At 41.8% G+C, this 18,918-nt stretch overlaps 1 protein-coding gene across 2 annotated transcripts; it reads right to left on the bottom strand.

The window, feature by feature from the left end:
• Positions 1 to 1,269: 1,269 nt before the first annotated feature.
• On the bottom strand, positions 1,270 to 14,953 carry LOC143118385 (membrane-spanning 4-domains subfamily A member 4A-like). 2 transcript variants are annotated; one of them, XM_076279454.1, is made up of 7 exons: positions 14,754 to 14,953; positions 8,034 to 8,258; positions 6,968 to 7,078; positions 6,733 to 6,792; positions 6,493 to 6,612; positions 4,604 to 4,807; positions 1,270 to 4,502 (listed from the first exon to the last, which is right to left on the bottom strand). In XM_076279454.1, the coding sequence occupies exons 2-7, from the start codon at positions 8,256 to 8,258 to the stop codon at positions 4,422 to 4,424; spliced, it is 801 nt and encodes a 266-aa protein (XP_076135569.1). In that variant the 5' UTR covers positions 14,754 to 14,953; the 3' UTR covers positions 1,270 to 4,421. The 2 variants fall into 2 exon arrangements, with proteins under 2 accessions (XP_076135569.1, XP_076135570.1); XM_076279455.1 differs by lacking the exon at positions 14,754 to 14,953 and having other exon boundaries at positions 8,034 to 9,673.
• Positions 14,954 to 18,918: the final 3,965 nt, after the last annotated feature.

The raw sequence follows: 18,918 nt of genomic DNA, 5'->3' as shown, positions 1-18,918 counted from the left end.
GTTACCCCCTTTCTAACTGTTTTTGAAAAGTGTTGCTGGTTGCTTGTCTGTGTCCTTTTGGCAACTAAATATGAGTTTATGAGATTTGCAGATTATTACATTCTGTTTTTATTTGCATTTTACACAACATTACAACTTTTTCTGATTTGGGGTTGTATCTAAACACTGTGGATTGGAAGCCTAGAGCTACTGAATATCTCAGTTTAAAACATGTTGGTCTAAAAACCTTTAGAAAAATGTATTTAATTCAGTTTGGCATTAATTAAACTTATGAATTGAATTATGTTGGAAGTGAGAAAATCATGATCTACATGCAAGTACACCCTTTTTCATTATAGTCATTTATTAACTAAATGCCAACATTTCTGTGTCATTTTGGGAGCAGGCCATATTCAAACCAAGTAACATCTTGTTTCCTCCTGTCTTGGTTATTGATTTTGGTAACATAGAGCTGGAGGTGACACATTTTTACACAGAAAATACAAGCAACAGGCCCTTCTCTAGTAGCCAAGAACAATGCTACGAGAGACAAATATCGATTGTATGAAATCAGAAATTACTATACCAATACAAAATAGTTTCTTATGACGTAGCCAGCTCACATGCTAAAAGCAGACTAATCTTTAAGTGTAATTTAAGCCCAGCTACCAGATAAAAACTAGCTTGCTTACCGTTAACCATAATATATTGGTGGAATATCTAGTTATTGATATATTATAAAACCCCTAAATCACTCCAAAAACGTACATTTTCTTACCTGTAGTAGCCTACAAAATAGGACAGTACACCTTGGCAGGATATCATTGCCTCACTTCACCATAGTAGCAGATAAAACTAGATGTACCGCAGATCGGTACAAAATATGACCGCCGCCCAGTCCAGCACATTTTTTCCACAAAAATAAGTCATGCTTGTCAAATTGTGTTCATTTCCTACTTTGTTCCTTTTTTGTGTGTTTGTAATTGAGTGTGTGCAGAGTGTGTGGTTGTTTTTGTGTATATGTGTTTTGTGTGTGTTTTTGTGTGTGTGTGTGCGTGTGTTTGTGTATGTAAGTGTGTTTGTATGTGTGGGTGCATGTGTGTGTGTGTATGTGTGTTTATGTGTTTGTGTGCGTGTTTGTGCGTGTCGTGTGTGTGCATGTATGTGTGTCGTGTCTAACCTCACAATTTGTGAAGCACTTTGGGTCAACTCTGGGTCAAGTAATTTTATGTTCTATACAAATAAAATGACTTGACTTGATAACACAAAATAGTCACTTATAAAATGATAAAACATATACATATTGCTTTATTCTGATATAAGCTGAAATAATAACAATATTATTATCAATAACAATAGATACATACACATTTGAGCAAAGCTTATATGGGCCTACAGAATCCATTAAATGGTGACATTCATACTCGTCATAGTTAAACTTTAGCAATTTTGTGATCATTTGTATATGCACACTGATGTATATCCTGCACCTCATGGAGACATTCTAGGCTGTGTTTTCATGCTAGCTACGGTGTGCTTACTGCATTCTTCTCAGAGCACCAGAGGGGTATTCCAGAAAGCAGGTTTACTGGTTTAACTGGGTATGTTAACCCAGAGTTAGCGGTAAACCTGGGATTTCAGTTCCAGAACGCTCAAATATGATCAGGCTATGTAAGTAATAGCCTATGGTAACATAGGCTCTGAACCAGTGTTTGAATTATACTGTGAGCTTCGGGGAGTACAGCTATTTCGACTGGCGACGTCACTCTCTATTTTATATAGGCTTACACACATGATTTCACACTTGTGGTTCACAGTCAATTTTCCTTCAAAATATAGGCCATATGACCGTGGCTGGCTGGCCGACACGTTAAAAGAAGCTAGTCATACTAGCAAGCACAATATACAGGGAAAGGTTGAATTTGGGTTTCAAGGTGCTCCCCGTGTGAAAAATTGTGCGCCACAGTCAAAACATATTTTTGGTATAGCAGTGCAATGCAAACATGGAAATGCATACAGACCAATAGCACAGAAATTTAAACAAACTTAAATTTAAGACGCAGAATTGTTTACAGATGGGCCACAGAAAGTATCCCGTTTAATAGCCAAGTTCACCTAGCCTAAAACAAGGCCTGCCTTTGGTTCATTTGATTCGTTTTTCTTGGATAGCCTAAGCCTATCAAACATCAAGCAAATAAAAAAAAATGACTTGTTCACGGTTGGAAAACAAAAATCTTCACGTTGTTTAGCCTAGGCAATTCATATAGGCTAATGTGCGCCTGGTTATATCACAAAACGTTTGTGCAGCAACACGCTTTTAAGAAAGGCTGAACTCCAATAATGGCAACGAGGAAAGACATTTCAGGTCCAATTGATTATACTGTATGTTCACGTAGCGTTTCAAACAAACTGCAGGTAACGTTGCAATTATGGGTGTATGGGCATTTGCTTAATTTGTTGAGAACCACTAATCTACATGCAAAATTCCCTGAATATTAGTGCAGATTCCCTCTTTTTAAGACATTAATGCACAACATGATAAATTGCCTCATTAAACCTCTCCCTGTGTCAGTATATCTATGGAACTCCTCCAATGGCGTGTGATTGTAGGCCTGATTTTTAAGCTAAGCAGCAGCGATGGTCGTGGCCGCTGAGTGGAAGGGAGGCCTCCGGTTAAACCATAGCGATCTTGCTACTCAATGTTTTTCTAAGGTTGGCTATCACTATGTTACAAAGGCAGTGAAATATTAGACGGACCCCCCCAATACCCCCCGTAATTCGAACCATGCTCTGAACTTAACCTATTTGGGGGTAGGTTTTGTTCAGGTTATGTTCAATTATGTTCAGTTATTTCAATGTATGTTCAACCAGGCCGCTATTTTTACACTTGTCACACAATGGCGTTTCATTTTGACGAAGGTCCGATTGACAAAGACCCACGAGGATCATTATTACCCAACTGGCAGGTCAGCATCACTTATTAAGTTTTCCAAATGTGCACCAACGATAGGCTGTCTTAGCTGGTGAGCTTCAATTAACGGGCTTTGGCTTTTTCAGAATGTTAAGGTCGAATGGATAGGTAGGTCACTTCTATTTTTGGATGCTCTCAATGGTGTTGGTGTTTAAAACATATTTTTATTTTAATAATTGCCAGATGATATGTGATTATGCTTCACATCTTATCACAAACATGGGGGCGAAATGGCAGGGCCCAGTAGGGCTACACGATGCCAGGAATGATATAGCCTATCCGGGAGTCTAATTTGGCCTACACCTTACTAGAATATTATCAGATCCACTACAGACTAATTAATGTTTAGGCTGTAACTTAATGTTATATGTGCAATTACAGGAGAACTTGATGGGTATGCTACTGGGGGATAGAGGAAAGGCTACCCATGCCTTCCGACATTCACCCTTCCGATGCCGGAGCGCAACGGTTTAACTTGGCCCACAGCTGCAGAACCCGCGTCAAAATAGACAATTACATTTGGGATTCTCAAGGAGTCTATGGCACACTCAATCTGTGATAAGGTAGGCTAGTTTAAGAAAGCATCATTCAAAGCAGTCAATACAATACGTAATGTCCACTAAATTATTTAATTGTGCTTTTGACATTAAATAGGCTATCCTAAACGTAGGCCTACGCATTTACACGGTCAGTTAGGCTGTTCTCTGTCAAGCAAGGTGTCGTTCCTTGGCAGACGCTCAAGTATTGCTCTTTTTTTGTTATTACAGTTCTCTCCTCCTCGTAAGCCTCGAGGAGAACTTGCTACTCCGCCTATGAAAAATACGGTGCTCTTCGTTTCGCCGGTTTCACTCATGGTTTCGACTGTCAATAGATGATGCCTTTATAAGTTCGCCGTGAATGCGCACAACTCGAGGTTATCTAACTAACTGGTAACCGGTGTTTTGGAACCGACAGCTCGGGCTTAGTCGCCACAGGCACAACCCAGAGGTCAAGTTTTATCTCAGTGTTTGTTAAACCTCCTTTCTGGAATACCCCCCTGGTATGTAAAGCCAACGAATCAGAGCGTGCTAGACAGCAAATTTACTTGATGGTATGAGTTTGGTACCTAGATAGAGATAGATAGATAGAGATTAAATTAAGGGATTCATTAATTACCTCCCTTACTTACTCACATTCATGGACAGTGTTTATTTCTAATACTAAGCCTATGAAAGATACAAATGAATCAGTATGACACAGTATGACATCAAATGAAAATATTGACGGAGCAGATTTTGTTACTGCTGCTGCCACTTGTAATATCTGCTACTTCAATGACCTTCATAAGACTTATGGGATTTATTCACATTCAGTGAACATGCAGGAAAACCATAACTACAAGATGACATTAGATTTGTGCGATTAAATTGGATGGAAAGTGTATGTAATTGAAATGCATGTGTTTTGAATAGTCGGCTCCATGATCCTGCTCTTAAGCAGTAGAGGGTAGATCTTCAGGTTTGTCACTGCTGCCATGATGTGAGGGAGGAACAGCAGATGGGAAAAACCTTGTCTAAAGAGGAAAACCGACAAAATATTCTTCATGATCCACAGTTTATCCACAAAAACCAGACTCAGAACAAGTAAATGTTAGCTCTTTTGCTGATGCCTTACCTCAGATGTGTTCACTGTATCAGTAACGGTTTCATATGATGGGGGCAAATACTGGGCCTGTTGACTTGAAGTTTGTTTGACAACGCTCACCTCTGGGGTAGACGATGAGATGGCATTGTAAGTAATAACTGATACTGCAGCTGAGAGCATGAACTCCAACAGAGACAACACTAACATTACCCCAGAAATCCCATGGATAGTTTCCTGAAAACAGGAAAAAGGACATTACATATAGATACAAATTACTGATCAGACACAGACATGTGCATGGGTGTGTACACATTACATTTCTTTCTAATTTCTTAAGTAACACAATTCTTTTACCTGAAAATAAAGGCTTCAAACTTATTTTAATGGCACAATGACAAGAAGGAGAATTCAATCTCGGACATTGGTGATGCGCACCTGGAACGTCTGGTATTGGGCTACGTTGTCCCAGTTAGGGGCAAGACCACCCCTTTCAACGGTTTTAGATGAATTAGGTACCCCTTTAGTGCTAAATGGGCACCCACAGGGGTGTAGTGGTAAAATAAGAGGTGGGTAAACTATAAATTCTGTGATCACGCTAAGGTGGACTGTGCCATGTGGTAGGGCAATTCCATGGAAAATTGACTTTTTGTCACATCCATAAGGCCAGTGAAATGCCTTGGCATTTGTATGATGTGAACGATAACATTACTTTTTTTGTGAATTTTTTCTCATGTACATTCTTCAGCCAAAAATTGCAAATGCTCAAATTTCATGTAATCATTCACATCATACCATACCATCACATTTTATTGGTGTTATGGATGTTACAAAAAACGTGATTTTCCATGGAATGGAAATGGTATCGGATTTTTTTAAAAGGCATTCAGTACATGATTGATGATGGTGGTGGTTACTGTCCAATGTTTATAACAATACCAGTGGTATCAAATAGTTCATAGTGTTGATGAGTTTACATATTGTGAATGTGGATAATACAGTGAGTGTTTTTATGTTAAAAGTTGCAATTGGTGAATAAACTCTTTTGAGAGGTGGATAAACTCTATTTCTGAAATTCCAGAGGTGGATAAACTGTGTTTACTTGTGTTTAGCCTCCATTACAGCCCTGGGTACCCAGTACCTTTAACATTGATGAAAATGGAAATTCCTACACAGTGGCATAATGCAAAGACATGAGCAACCCCCAACAACCCTTTCCTGCAGCACAGGGCAGGCACCCTTTTCATAATGATGACACACTATTTTTTGAATGGTGATGTAACAGGCGGGGATAAGGCCCTTTGGACTGCGGTGATACAGTATTTCACGCCCTGTGTTCATATTGTGTAACTTCAGATGTGCTAAATAAAAAATGTGGCTTGGCGTAGCTAATGTTTCAGACTCATCTCAGAGCAATCAATGCACAGAAGTCCATACAACATAAAATGTTGGTGCCGCAAGAACAGCCCATGCATTCTGCCTGGATGATGAGATGTATTCCAATTGTACTGTGCACGTCCGCAGACTGTTAGCCTAGAAATCTAGACGCGCCCCTAGCGGCAGCAAATTACATTTGCTGCCAGGGCTAGTCTAGCAACTCTCCGTTGACTTGTGAGCTCTAGAAATCGAAACTAAATCTGGCATTGAAATCGTGTATAGAGTCGTTTGTTGGGCTTAACATAATGATTGATGGCTTGATGGTTGCAACGGTTTGGCTTGAATTCCCTGCTACTTGAAAACAAATATCCTATTGCGTCCTATTGCGTGCAGAGGGAATTTGAAAGACAACTGATTATCCCGACCCTCGGAGTGAGCACTGCGAACGGTGAGTGCCCAGACCCTACATTATAATGTAGGTCTGGCTCGCCAGGCTAGCAGACTGTGGCTTCAGATTAAGATTATAGATTTTAAGATTATAATACCATATTGTAGTAGCAGTTGTAATAGCAGTAATCATGAATCTTGAAATCCAGGCAATACAGAACTATGGCGACTGCTGCAGTTAAGCAGCTGAAGATATTCATTGTCAGCAAGACTTTGTCCTGTTACAGAAAGAAAAAGCCTCACCATTATTAACTCGTTAAAGTATGTCATAGAAACTGGATGACAGAATTCAGTTAATCAGGTAATACGTGTTCTAAAGGATCTTTGGTAATACTCACCAAACTCTGACTGGAGTTGTCTTTGGCATTAACAACAGTGAGATAACCTGCAATGACATGCTGAGAGCCACACACACACACACACAGAGAGAGAGAAAGAGACAGTATTGGAGATAACTTCATGAAATTATGCAGTACAAAACCTATATTAAGGCATATATTCACAAGTATTCATAATATAAAATTCACTATCATGCAAGTTAGAATAGCACATAAATCGGTAAATGAATCTTACAATAACTGAGCCCCAGAACATGATGCCAGACTTTGCTGATACAGTAATGGCATCAATTGTTGTCACAATGCCGAACAAAAACACAATCACACCAATCAGCACCTGAACTGTCTGTGGAAAGTGAAACAGAAACAGTGATATTAGTTTTTTACAAGAAGAACACAAGATGCTAATCAATAGGAAATCATCTTAAGTTGACGTCATCAAGCTGAACCTATCTGATCGATTCGATTAGACTCTAAGGGCCAGATGTACTAACGCTTTTGCGCTTTTCCGTGTCATGCATATGCATTCATGGGAGGATCCAGGGGAAAGTGGGAGTTTAGCGCCTAATTATGTATTTTGCGGTATGTACAAGAACTGCTTGTAAAAGTGCAGGTCTATTCTGCGCCTAAAAACTTTTGCCTTGTAAAAGCAGGTGTTAATCCAAATTGCAGTTAAATGTGTCAATAAGAGAACCTTTCAAACACAACAGAAACGCTATTTAGAGCACCAGTTTTGTGTCTTTGTACTATATCAAAAGTAACCTTAAAGGTGGTCTAAGCAATGCCAGGCGTTTTTTAGGCTAAAACATTTTATGTCACTTAGGCCTACTGCAAACAGCACCTAACCAACAATTAGCTGTCTGTGTTCTGAATACACTGTAAAAAAACGCGATCTCTGTGGACAGCCCAGGCTCCAAGAACGGCAACAAAAACAACCTGGGCAAACCTAGCCCATGAAAACATAACAAACTGTTCCAGCAAATCACAGACGAGATGCGCGTTTAGGAGAGTTTCAATTGCACGGGAGCAGCACGGGAGGGAGGGGGAGGAAGTATGTTGCAATATGGCTGCCGAGGGATTTGCCTAAAAGGACTTTGCCATAACCAACACGTATTCACATGAGCATCATATGAGTGATGAAAACAAGTGGTTTACTTTGACAATGATAAGTCTAGCAGCTGTAGTGTTTTAGATGTTTTTTTCTAAAATTATTTTACAAATCTATAACGAAAAAAGATGCAAAACAGCTACCTGGTTTTAAAAATCTTTTTAATAGCCCAATACATTTTAAAGAAACTTACCCCCAGTGTTCTCTGGTCTCTTCTCACAAATGGTTCTAACACATTGATGAATTGTGTAATAGCTCCATTCCTTGGTTGAACTGCCTGTGGAGCACCATTTCCCAGCCATGGGGAAACGGGTGGAACAACCACATTTGGTGGCGCATCTCCCTTCGAGGCATCTTCTTCTCGGTACACGTGTGTGACGACCACTAAGCCATTACCAGAGGCAACACTGGTGGACATCTTCACCAACAGAAGTCCGATGAAACAACAAAAAAACAACAATTAGTGCCATTCTCACCTGCCATCCTGGATAGGCACTATGTAGTTTAGTGTTTTTCTAGTTAGCTCGATAGTAGGTAGTTGCATTGTGCTGTGTTACTGTAAAACACAACATATAGATCTACATATTACTCTGACCGTATAAAATAAAACAGATACACAAAGATGTTTTTACCTCTCTGCCTTTTGTTTCTCAGCAGATTATTTCAAAATAGTTGAGGCCAAGATATGTGTCTCTATCTCTGCGTTGATCTTTTTAAAGTCTTACCTGTACAACTGCAGACAATTAGACCTTAGACCTAAGAATCTTATTTCCACCATAAACATTAATGATTTACCAGGATGATTTACTGTTGACCCAGATGTAGTATCAGTGGGAGGGGCACGGGATTTCTATTCGATCTATCAGTGGCACCGACAATCAAAAAACCCGGTGGAAACTAGATGGCAGAAGTGTGTAGGCCAATCGGCCCACCAGCTTTTTCTACTTTATCACCTACAGAGTTTGACAGTCTTTCGAAACGCCATGTTATTTCCCATAGACATTTGACGACCGGAAGTTGGATGGATACGGAAGTTACGGAGGCGGGACTTATTCTGGAGAGGTCTATGGGAATTTATGCCAGAGAACTAACCTGGTCCGTAGCAGGTAACTTTCAGGCTAAATTAAGCTGTGTTGCAAAAGAACCCAATCAGTCGGAAAACGAGTGAGAAAACGAAAAAGAAGATGGTATAGCTAAGCATAGCTTATCACCTTGATAATGGCATTTTTAGTTATACTCTTTAATGAAAGACATGTCCTATTGTTGATAAAGGGTCATGCACATTTGGTAGGCTGTTCAGTGACAATAATGCTTTGCCAGTGGGCTATAGTATATCTGATGCAAGCCAAAGGATAATTCTGTAGCCTGTAGGCCTACTGTATAGGCAGCTAATAATTATGACCGCCGTGCAGCGAAGCGGCCTTCATATGGGTTTAGTCAGATTTTTTTTTCTTTTTCGCATGAGCAATTTTCCGTCAAGGATTCCCGGGACACTGAAAGACCAGAGTGCACGAAACTTGTTGGGCATGTAGCCCCACAAGGATGGCATGGAACCATTGTTTTTCGTTTTGATCTAGGTAGGGACACTAGCCTGGCCAATGGCCATCCCCTTGGTCTACGCTTCGCTTGTACAAGGGGCGGACTGGGACCAAAAATCGGCCCTGGCATATTTTGCCCATCGGCCCTCAAATCGGTCAGGCACACCTAATCTTTGCATTACCCTTAAATATGCATATATTTTCAACTGTCATGGAGCACTGAAAGTGATGTAGGCCTCATTGGCTATCACTCTGACTGATCAGAGGTAGCCATGGAGCACATGATCTCCATATTCAAGTAGACTAGGCCTATACAAGCAATTATTAAAGAAGAGTTTCTGCTTGACAGCAGCACCAATTACATTAATACACAGGATTAGATGTTAAAATCCCTTGTGCCAAAATCCAAGGTAAAAACACATTCAGAAGCCCCTGCTCAAGTTTAACTTTACAAAGCACACTACCCACAAATCCGCCAACAAATGGTCACAAGCACAATGCAAATGGCCTATCCAACAGCAGTAGCCTATATAGTATGCGGCATGTCATTGGGGTTATCAAGTGGGCACCCTCATTCACCGATGTTTCGTTAAGTTAGGCCCACGACACCTCATGAAGGCTTAACAGTGAAACCAGCGTCCTGGAGACACTCCCCTCCATGCTACCACCATATTACCACATTGAAATATCCAATACTCAAAATACTCTTAACCAGCCCAGGCATGGTCTAAGTTGGCTAGGTCGGTCCGTCCCGTTGATGTGGACTGAACCATAAACCATAAAGAACCTTAGCCAAGTACCATCACCCTAGGCACAGCCCATCACAAACACAAAACAAATTAGCCAGTTAGCTTAGCCCATTATCTTAGGCCCCATCCCAAACACAAAACAAATTAGCCAGCAGTTAGCAGTTAGCTTACGCCCCATGCTGCCCCATATTACCACAACAAGCATCCAAATACCCTTAACCAACCTAGGCATGGTTTAAGTTGGCTAGGTCGGTCCGTCCCGTTGATGTGGACTGAACCATAAACCATAAAGAACCTTAGCCAAGTACCATCAACCTAGGCACAGTCCATCACAAACACAAAACAAATGAGCCAGTTAGCTTACCTTAGCTTGCGCCCCAGGAAGGGTAACTTCTCCTTACCCACCACCAAAACAAATGAGCCAGTTAGCTTACCTTAGCTTGCGCCCCAGGAAGGGTAACTTCTCCTTACCCACGACCAAAACAAATGAGCCAGTTAGCTTACCTTAGCTTGCGCCCCAGGAAGGGTAACTTCTCCTTACCCACAACCATTCGCTTGCCCGTTCTGCTGCTAAGGACATGTTACTAACCACCTGCCTTAGACTTCGACCACAAATGCCCAATTCAGACAGCAAGCCAATAGCAGATCTGGCCACAAACCCACGATTTCAATAGGCCTTAATCGTGCACTCCAACCTCGCTTAGCTGCCTCCTCTGCTATTTCAGTATATTTAGCTCTCTTCAGCTCATTGGCCACCTCCACTCTGTCTTCCCAAGGAACAGTGAGTTCAATGAAGTAAACTATCTTCTCTGAATCCGACCATAGAATTACGTCAGGACGTAGCTTAGTACTCACTATATGTGGAGGTACCGCCATCTGCTGGCCAAGATCAACCTTCATTTCCCAGCCCGCCCCATTTTTCAACTGGCCGGTTTTACACCTGGCCTTCGCGGAACAAGGTTTATCCCCCTGACGTACAAAGTTAATTTGCCTTACCCCTTTACTAGCTGCTAATGAATTGACTTCTCTTCTTTTATCCTCTATTGCCGCTGCCACACATTTCAATACCTGGTTATGACGCCACGTATACCGCCCCTGGGTGAGACTTACCTTGCATCCTGATAGGATATGGTGGAGACTGCCCACACACGAGCAAAGTACTCATTTATCATCCTCACCAAACCATTGACTTAAATTCTTGGGAGATGGGAGCACATCATATGTAGCACCTAACATAAATCTGATCTTACTAGCTTCCATGCCCCATAGATCTTTCCATTTAATCTGTCTTTTTTCCACCCCTTCCCAGTTCACCCACTGCCCTTGTTTTGCCTGCGACACTGCCTTAGTACATCTTACAGCCTCCTCCTGTCTATGCATTTCCTCCACTACCATTTTCCTCTTTTCTCCTGCAGAAGCCTTACTCCACAAGGGTTTACTTGCACCCACCCCTAGACCCCCCCGCCCGTGCTGCACATGGCCCATTATATCTCTATGCTTCAATGCTGATTGAGCTTGCTTAACTGCCTGCTCTGGGTTCCACTTCCTCCCTGCATTAACTGAGGGTGCAACTTTCCTCACCACTGGGTCCTTGGACTGAGTAAGAGTCAATTCCAATCTAGCCTTAGCACACTTAAATTCCTCTGTCAGACTAGATATTGGCAACTCTACAATACCCTTCCCATACAAGGCTACACTGCTTAAGCAGCGTGGGACTCCGAGCCATTTTCTGACAAAGGAGTTGATCATTTTTTCCAACCTCTCTACCTTTGACAGAGGAACTTCATAAACTGTCAATGGCCACATTAGCCGAGGCAACAAACCAAACTGCAAACACCACAGCTTGAGCTTACCTGGCAGCCCCGACTTGTCAATTTTTGCAATACCTTGCCTAGTGACCTGTCTCAAGTCTTCAACCTGTGATTTATCACTAAGGCTTGCATCGTACCACCTTCCCAGGCTCTTCACTGGTTTCTCCAGAACTGTGGGAATCACCTCCTTATTTATAGCAAACTTCTTATCTGTTACCTTCCCTTTAATAATTGAGAGACTCCTAGACTTACTTGGTTTCACCTTCATTCTGGCCCATTGCAGATTACTATTTAACTTACCCAGCAACCTGTTGGTGCATGGAACGGTTGTCGTCAAGGTTGTCATGTCGTCCATGAAAGCCCAAATCGGGGGGAGGCGTGGCCCTCCCTGCAACTTCTCCCCGCCCACTACCCATTTTGAGGCCCTAATAATGACCTCCATTGCCATTGTAAAAGCAAGTGGGGAGATGGTACATCCGGCCATGATTCCTATCTCAAGTTGTTGCCAACCTGTGGTGTAATCAGCTGTAGTAAAACATAATTGAATATCCAGAAAGTATGCTTTTACTAGGCTTTTAATGCTACCTGGGATTCTGAAATAATCAAAGGCCTCCCACAACAGACTATGCGGCACAGACCCAAAAGCATTAGCCAAATCCAAGAACACAACGTGCAGGTCTCTCTTCTCACGCTTTGCTAATTGAATTTGGTGCCAAATCATGCTGGTATGCTCTAAGCACCCGGAGAAGCCAGGAATTCCAGCTTTTTGCACCGTGGTATCAATTAGTTTATTCCTTTCAAGGTAATTTGTCAGTCTCCGTGCCACCACACTAAAGAAAACCTTCCCTTCAACATTCAGTAGACTAATTGGCCTAAATTGATTAATCTCTACTGCGTCCTTTTCTTTGGGAATAAATATTCCCCCAGCCCTCCGCCAAGCCTTGGGAATACTCTGCTTTTTCCAAACTATCTTCATTAATTGCCATAAAAATCTTAAAACATCTGGTGCACTCTTATACAACCGGTAGGGCACTCCATTAGGTCCCGGGGCTTTTATTACTTCTTGCACCTCTTTCCACCTTGGTGGACTATCGTCGCATTGGCTACTTAATTCACCAATAGGTGGGATATCAGCAGGAAGTACCATCTCCCTGAACCTCTCCCTGTCTTTGTGCACTCCCTCTAAATACTCCTCAAGCTTCTGCTTAGGTTCCAAAAGACTACCACTCTTCTGCATTATGAATAAAGACTTAACAAACTTAAATGGGTCTTTATAGAATGCTAGTCGGGCTCGTGATTTCTTCTTCCTATTTTTCCTAATATTTTCAGCTCTTCTTAGCACTACTAACCACTCCCTCACATCTGCCTGTAGACAGTCAATACCTTCCTTCTCATCATCTGTAGCTTTTCTCCACTGCTTCTTAAGCTGCCTCCTCTCCTTGATAAGTTTATCTATCTCCTGCTGGCGCCTAGATTTAACTACCTCATGTAGCCGTTTTGTCCTTCTCTCAATAGTCCCAAATCTTTCCTTACCATAGCTATAAATAATGTCTCCCATTTTCTCTAATTTGCTTTCAGCCGTCCCCTTGAGGTGACCCAGGATACTGACCAAATCACTATTAACATCTTCCCACATTCTACATTCTGCTGCGCCTGGCCATCTAACCCCAGGCCTATGACCATTAATCTTCTCCCTCCTTGGCTGACTGGCCTCTCTCTCTGCCTCAGTGCTAGAACTTACCTCAACAACAGGGGTACTGATGTCCTGCGAACTGTGGGTTTCTTCCTGTCGCTGGACTTCAACCGACTGACTTGATGGACTTCTTAAGAAATAGCTATCAATGCGGGGACCCTGTGTTCCCTCTACCAAGCACTTCTTTTTCCCTTGATGAATTTTGAGGCCCTTTAGACTTGTAACCTTCTGCCAACCACACACACACATCTGCAGCTTTTTCTCAGTTTTCTCTGAACTAGTGGCTTCCACAAACATGTTTTCCTTACTCGTAATCAAATTCGTTCCAGGGTCAGTAACCATGTCTATCACAAGTGAGTCATCTTCCGCCCCTGCTCTCGCTGACTCTAGGGGTATTTTTTCATTATGTCGTACTGTAGCTTAGTAGGGTGCAGCCCATAGCTTAGTGAAGCCTGGGCTACTGCCACAATGAGCTGCTAACCCATTGTAGCCCCGGCGGGGTCTATTCCCTCCTGTCCAGTTACTGAAGCCTATTATGTGTGTAAAGAGCTAAATTACCTAGGTAGACATTAATCACTGTAGGACAACTGAAACACGAAATAAACAGGGCTGTTGTTGGAAATATTTTATTAGGCTATACTACCTACCTACATTGCTGGTAGATTTTGGAACAGTAGCCTATAGCTACATAAACTAATTATCTTTAATGTCTTACAGTAGCCTATCATATAGCTTAGTTGGCTTGTGCATGAATATAACTTGATGTTTTGTAGCCTACATTTCTGTCAGTCTACAGTCTTTTAGCCCATCTTTACCATGATAACCCTTCCAAGATAGAACCCTTTCGACTACTTTGAGAGACCAACCACCACTCATGCCATCGATGTTGAATTTTGGGCGTCTGACATAAACTGATCAATCTGACCAACAATTAACATCGATTTGACACTCTTTTGCTGTCCGGGTTTGCAAATCATTCATTTAGAACATTTAAGTTGCGCTATTTGTTATTATAATCACAGCACGGCCTTACTATGTTATCATTACCATATCATTACATTATCACAATTAATAAGTCATCATAATCATCATCGTCAGCATGGCATGTCACACATAGCCTACCTGCTCCACCACTGAGTTCTTATCATGTAGCCTCAAATAGGCTCCACCACCTGCTCCCTCACTGTCCCTCTGCTCTGTATGCTTGCTTACATCCTCGTTCAAACTCAACAAACTTCAACATGTTGCTGACATATGCTAGCCTACTTGCAATATTGTATTTTTGAAGCTTCTACACTGGTGTTACTTTTACACTATTGTCACTAGGCTACCGGCACCCGCCGCAATTTCGTGTAGGCAACTTCGATTAACTTTTGATGCGCTCACAGAATCCTGGCTCTGAGCCAAAATGCGAGGGATGGGGCCTGACGTGAGCTGTTATTGGATCAGTCAAGTGTCAATATGGAAATGTAACCAATGGGCCGTTGATTGTCCTTCCTTTGGGCCGATCATTGGCCAAATATGGCTAAACAGTAGCCTAACTGTCACAGTCTCTCACCCTGTCCGGTCGCTGCTGCACAGTGGGTTTGGCAAGAGGGTTAATATCACTTTTAGCAGCCAGGTTAGCCGGCCCACCTAAGCCCATAAGGTAACAGGTTCATACGTTAGAGCAGGGGTTCCCAAACTTTTCCTTGACAAGCCCCCCCCAGATACCACTAGGTTCTGGCCAAGGACCCCTTGATGTGTTATTAAACCCATCGACAATACTACGGCAAATTTAAAAATACATTAAGCTAATCCTAATAATTATTTTAGCCACAAGCACTTTGTGATGGAGCATACAGTGTGTAAAATTACATTTGGGGCTTTCTGCTATATGAGAGCTATCACTCTACTATTATTCCCAGTCATTATCATGGAAAATAATGTTCAGATATGCGACAAATTATTATAACGGCATTGTATAACAACTCTCATAGTAATGGGTATATTTAAAGTTTTTCAAATGTATTTATTTGTTGCTTTTATTTTTCTTTCCAACTTGCTGAGGCCCCCTTGGCACCCCCTCACGGCCCCCACTTTGAAAACCACTGCGTGAGAGCACAGCACATTTCCACTCAATCTTAGACATCACTGCACAGCACAGTACACTCCACACAATCACTGCAAGGCTGTAGCCAGTCGCCCGCAATCAAAACTGGAACATGCGATTATATTTCACAATTTTGCTAAGTACCGTGACTGGGAAAGGCTGGCAAGAAAGCCGCAGACAGATCAGGGGATTCACTTCCCTATTTGGTTCGCCTAGGCTAGGCCAGGCCAGCAACACGCGCTGGAGAGATGTGTGTAGACATCAAACCATGGAACCAACACAAGTTTACCCGACTGCTGTTCCTACTGTTCATTCTCGTGAAGTTTCTTCCGTTTTTCATGCCCTGAATGGTAATTCGGTTTCATGTTCATCTTCTTAATGTAGCCTATGAAACACTGTCGCTGTAACTGTATAGGCCTACCTGTCTGTCACTAACTTGACTCCAGGGGAGACAGGGGAGGGGGGCTTCATTTACTTGCGGGGCCCTACGCAACTTGCGTAGTGTGCGTATTATAGAACCGGCCCTGCGGACAGCTCTCGACAAGGCGTCTCTTCCACAGCGCAATTGCATGTCTCTCTATCAGGCTCTGCCCGCTTGTCTCCGCTATTTATTTATTTTTGTCGCGGAAGTAAATGCGTCTCTGGGCTGTCTGGTCCACGATCAGGAAATTTAGCTGATAACTCGAGACATATAAGTCATTACAAGTCAAAGAGGCAAAGTCCGAGTCGAGTCTCGAGTGAATAGTATTCAAGTCCAAGTCGAGTCGCAAGTCATGCCGAATTTTATCAAGTCAAGTCTGAAGTCATTAAAATCATGACTCGAGTCTGACTCGAGTCTATGTCATGTGACTCGAGTTCACATGTCTGTTTTTTTGGCATGGGGATGATGGTGGCTGATTTCATATAATATATTGTAGTGAACTGAGCCTAGCTGGTTCATGACTGAACTCCCATAATGCTGTGCGGTGTATGTGTGTGTGTGTGATAATGTTGATGTTGGTTTTAGAATGAGTAATCGCGTTTACCTTGTCATGTATGTGTTAGCTGGTGTAGTCTTTCTTTGTGTTGTACCTCATGTGTTTACCCCGTGTATTGTATGCATTGTATGTGACTACCCTGTTTGTGTATCGTGCTTGTTTAATTGACCTCCTTTGTGTTGCCTGTGTAATGACGTTCGTGTGTTTTGGTGCGTAACCAATATAACCATTCTGACACCAATGTAACAATCTTGCAAAGTTGTCTCAGAATGGTTTTATTGGTTACGCACCAAAACACACGAACGTCATTACACAGGCAACACAAAGGAGGTCAATTAAACAAGCACGATACACAAATAGGGTAGTCACATACAATACACGGGGTAAACACATGAGGTACAAAACAAAGAAAGACTACACCAGCTAACACATACATGACAAGGTAAACGCGATTACTCATACTAAAACCAACATCAACATTACACACACACACATACACCGCACAGCATTTTGGGAGTTCAGTCATGAACCAGCTAGGCTCAGTTCACTACAATATGGTGGCCTGAGTTTATAACGTTATAACGTTTATGGCTGGTCGACACAACAGACGCTCATCAGAAGACCGCAGTGGGTGGCTGAGGATCTTGATCACTAAATTAAGATAGCAGGGAGAAGATCCAGACAGTGTCTTAATAGGCCAAAGTGAGAGATTTAAATTTAATTCTGGCCACCATAGGGAGTTAGGTGCCGACAGTGTCAGCGCTGCCTTGAAGTCAATAGTGGGGGCCCAAAAGACCATCAAGCCAAATAGCCAATCCTCTTGTCTCTTGTAAAGATGAGAGCTTGTCCCTCAGGTGTGATGATGTTGTGAAACAGCTAATAGAAAGTGATAAAACATTCACACCACTAGTGGTAAATACGTGTAATGTTAAAGCTACTTCAGAGGAAAAGACACAGTTCAGTCAGCACCACTCTCATCTACAACAATTTACAGTGTATTGAGAATATTAATAAGCACATTTGGCTCAATATATTTCCTCCTGATCCCCCATTTATTTCCCTCTATCCAGCATATTGGCGCAAAACACAAAGGGCTTTTTGCATCTAGGGGTCAATAGCCATCCATACTAATGGGAATAGCCTGTGTCTGTTTACACCAAGGTGTAGCATGGCAAAGCAGACACAGGGTGTCTGTACATCTCTGTGACACAATAGATGCACAAATCTGTGAATCTCCTGTGAATTCTACTATAGTGGGACCAATATCACCAATATGATCATGATGTAGAATGTCTGAAATTGTTTTATGCAGCTTTATTTTATGCAGCTGTAGTTTTTTATCTAATGGATGCAAATACCCTTACTGTGTGACAACTGTTATTAGTACCCAGGTGCAAATAAACACTCCAAATTAGACAATGTAATAACATAACCATAAAGGATGCACTTTTATGTAGGTGAAGTAAAAAACATTATCATTAAAGGAACCGTATGTAAGAAATGTATTTCAATTAATCATAAAATGACAATGATATGTCACTAGACATTAAGAAATCATGTTTATTTAAAATACTTATATCACTGACAACTGTAGTCCGGCCAGGATATTGTCATTTAAAAAGTGAAGTTGCAGCCCTCAACTGATGTTGATGTTGTGTTTTGTCATGTCATGTTGTGTTTTGGCCTGATGCGCCACCCTCCACCTATCTACTAATCACAAAGTCAGTAGTGTTTCGGCACCCGGGTTGGCAACCTCGAGTCGGGGGGAGGGGATACACCGCTCTACAGTAATTTGAAAGTGATTGCAGTACCAGTTTTGGCCACAATCTTACATATGGTTCCTTTAATGATGTTAATGCTAAAATATAACAAGTGAAACATGTGACACATTGATTTTTTGCAGTGGTCAAATATAAGAAATATTGGACCTTTAAATGTTGAGAATGCCCATTCTACCAATTTAACAGAAGTTTCTGCAGCATTCTGAAGTCGTATAATTATTATAGGTTGTGTTAGTTTGCTGCTGGTTCTTGAGTTTATTGAGGCTAAATTCCACATGTATGACGCCTTTCCACTTGGGTGCAAAAACATAGGATGAAATCCAGTGCTCCATGGTTTAATGTAGCCTATTATACGAACTGTTTTCCTGTTACGTGGACATCACATGTTAAAAGTGCTTTTGGCCAGTTGACTCCTTTATTGCAGAGGGTAGAAAGTA

This window comes from Alosa pseudoharengus, unplaced genomic scaffold, assembly GCF_046254945.1.
Source record: "Alosa pseudoharengus isolate Yale_2024_CS ecotype anadromous, Long Island Sound unplaced genomic scaffold, YU_APseudo_1.1 YU_APseudo_1.1_scf_12, whole genome shotgun sequence".
Taxonomy (NCBI): domain Eukaryota; kingdom Metazoa; phylum Chordata; class Actinopteri; order Clupeiformes; family Clupeidae; genus Alosa; species Alosa pseudoharengus.
This window is presented reverse-complemented; position numbering and strand designations above follow the sequence as displayed.

Bases quoted from the DNA above. Each gene is read 5' to 3' on its own strand.
- LOC143118385 (XM_076279454.1), bottom strand. From the start codon at position 8,258: ATGTCCACCAGTGTTGCCTCTGGTAATGGCTTAGTGGTCGTCACACAC. The intron at 4,808-6,492 runs GTATTATAATCT...TCCTGTTTTCAG, and splicing joins ACAACTGCTACTACAATATG to GAAACTATCCATGGGATTTC. The intron at 4,503-4,603 runs GTAAGGCATCAG...TTTCCTCTTTAG, and splicing joins ATACAGTGAACACATCTGAG to ACAAGGTTTTTCCCATCTGC.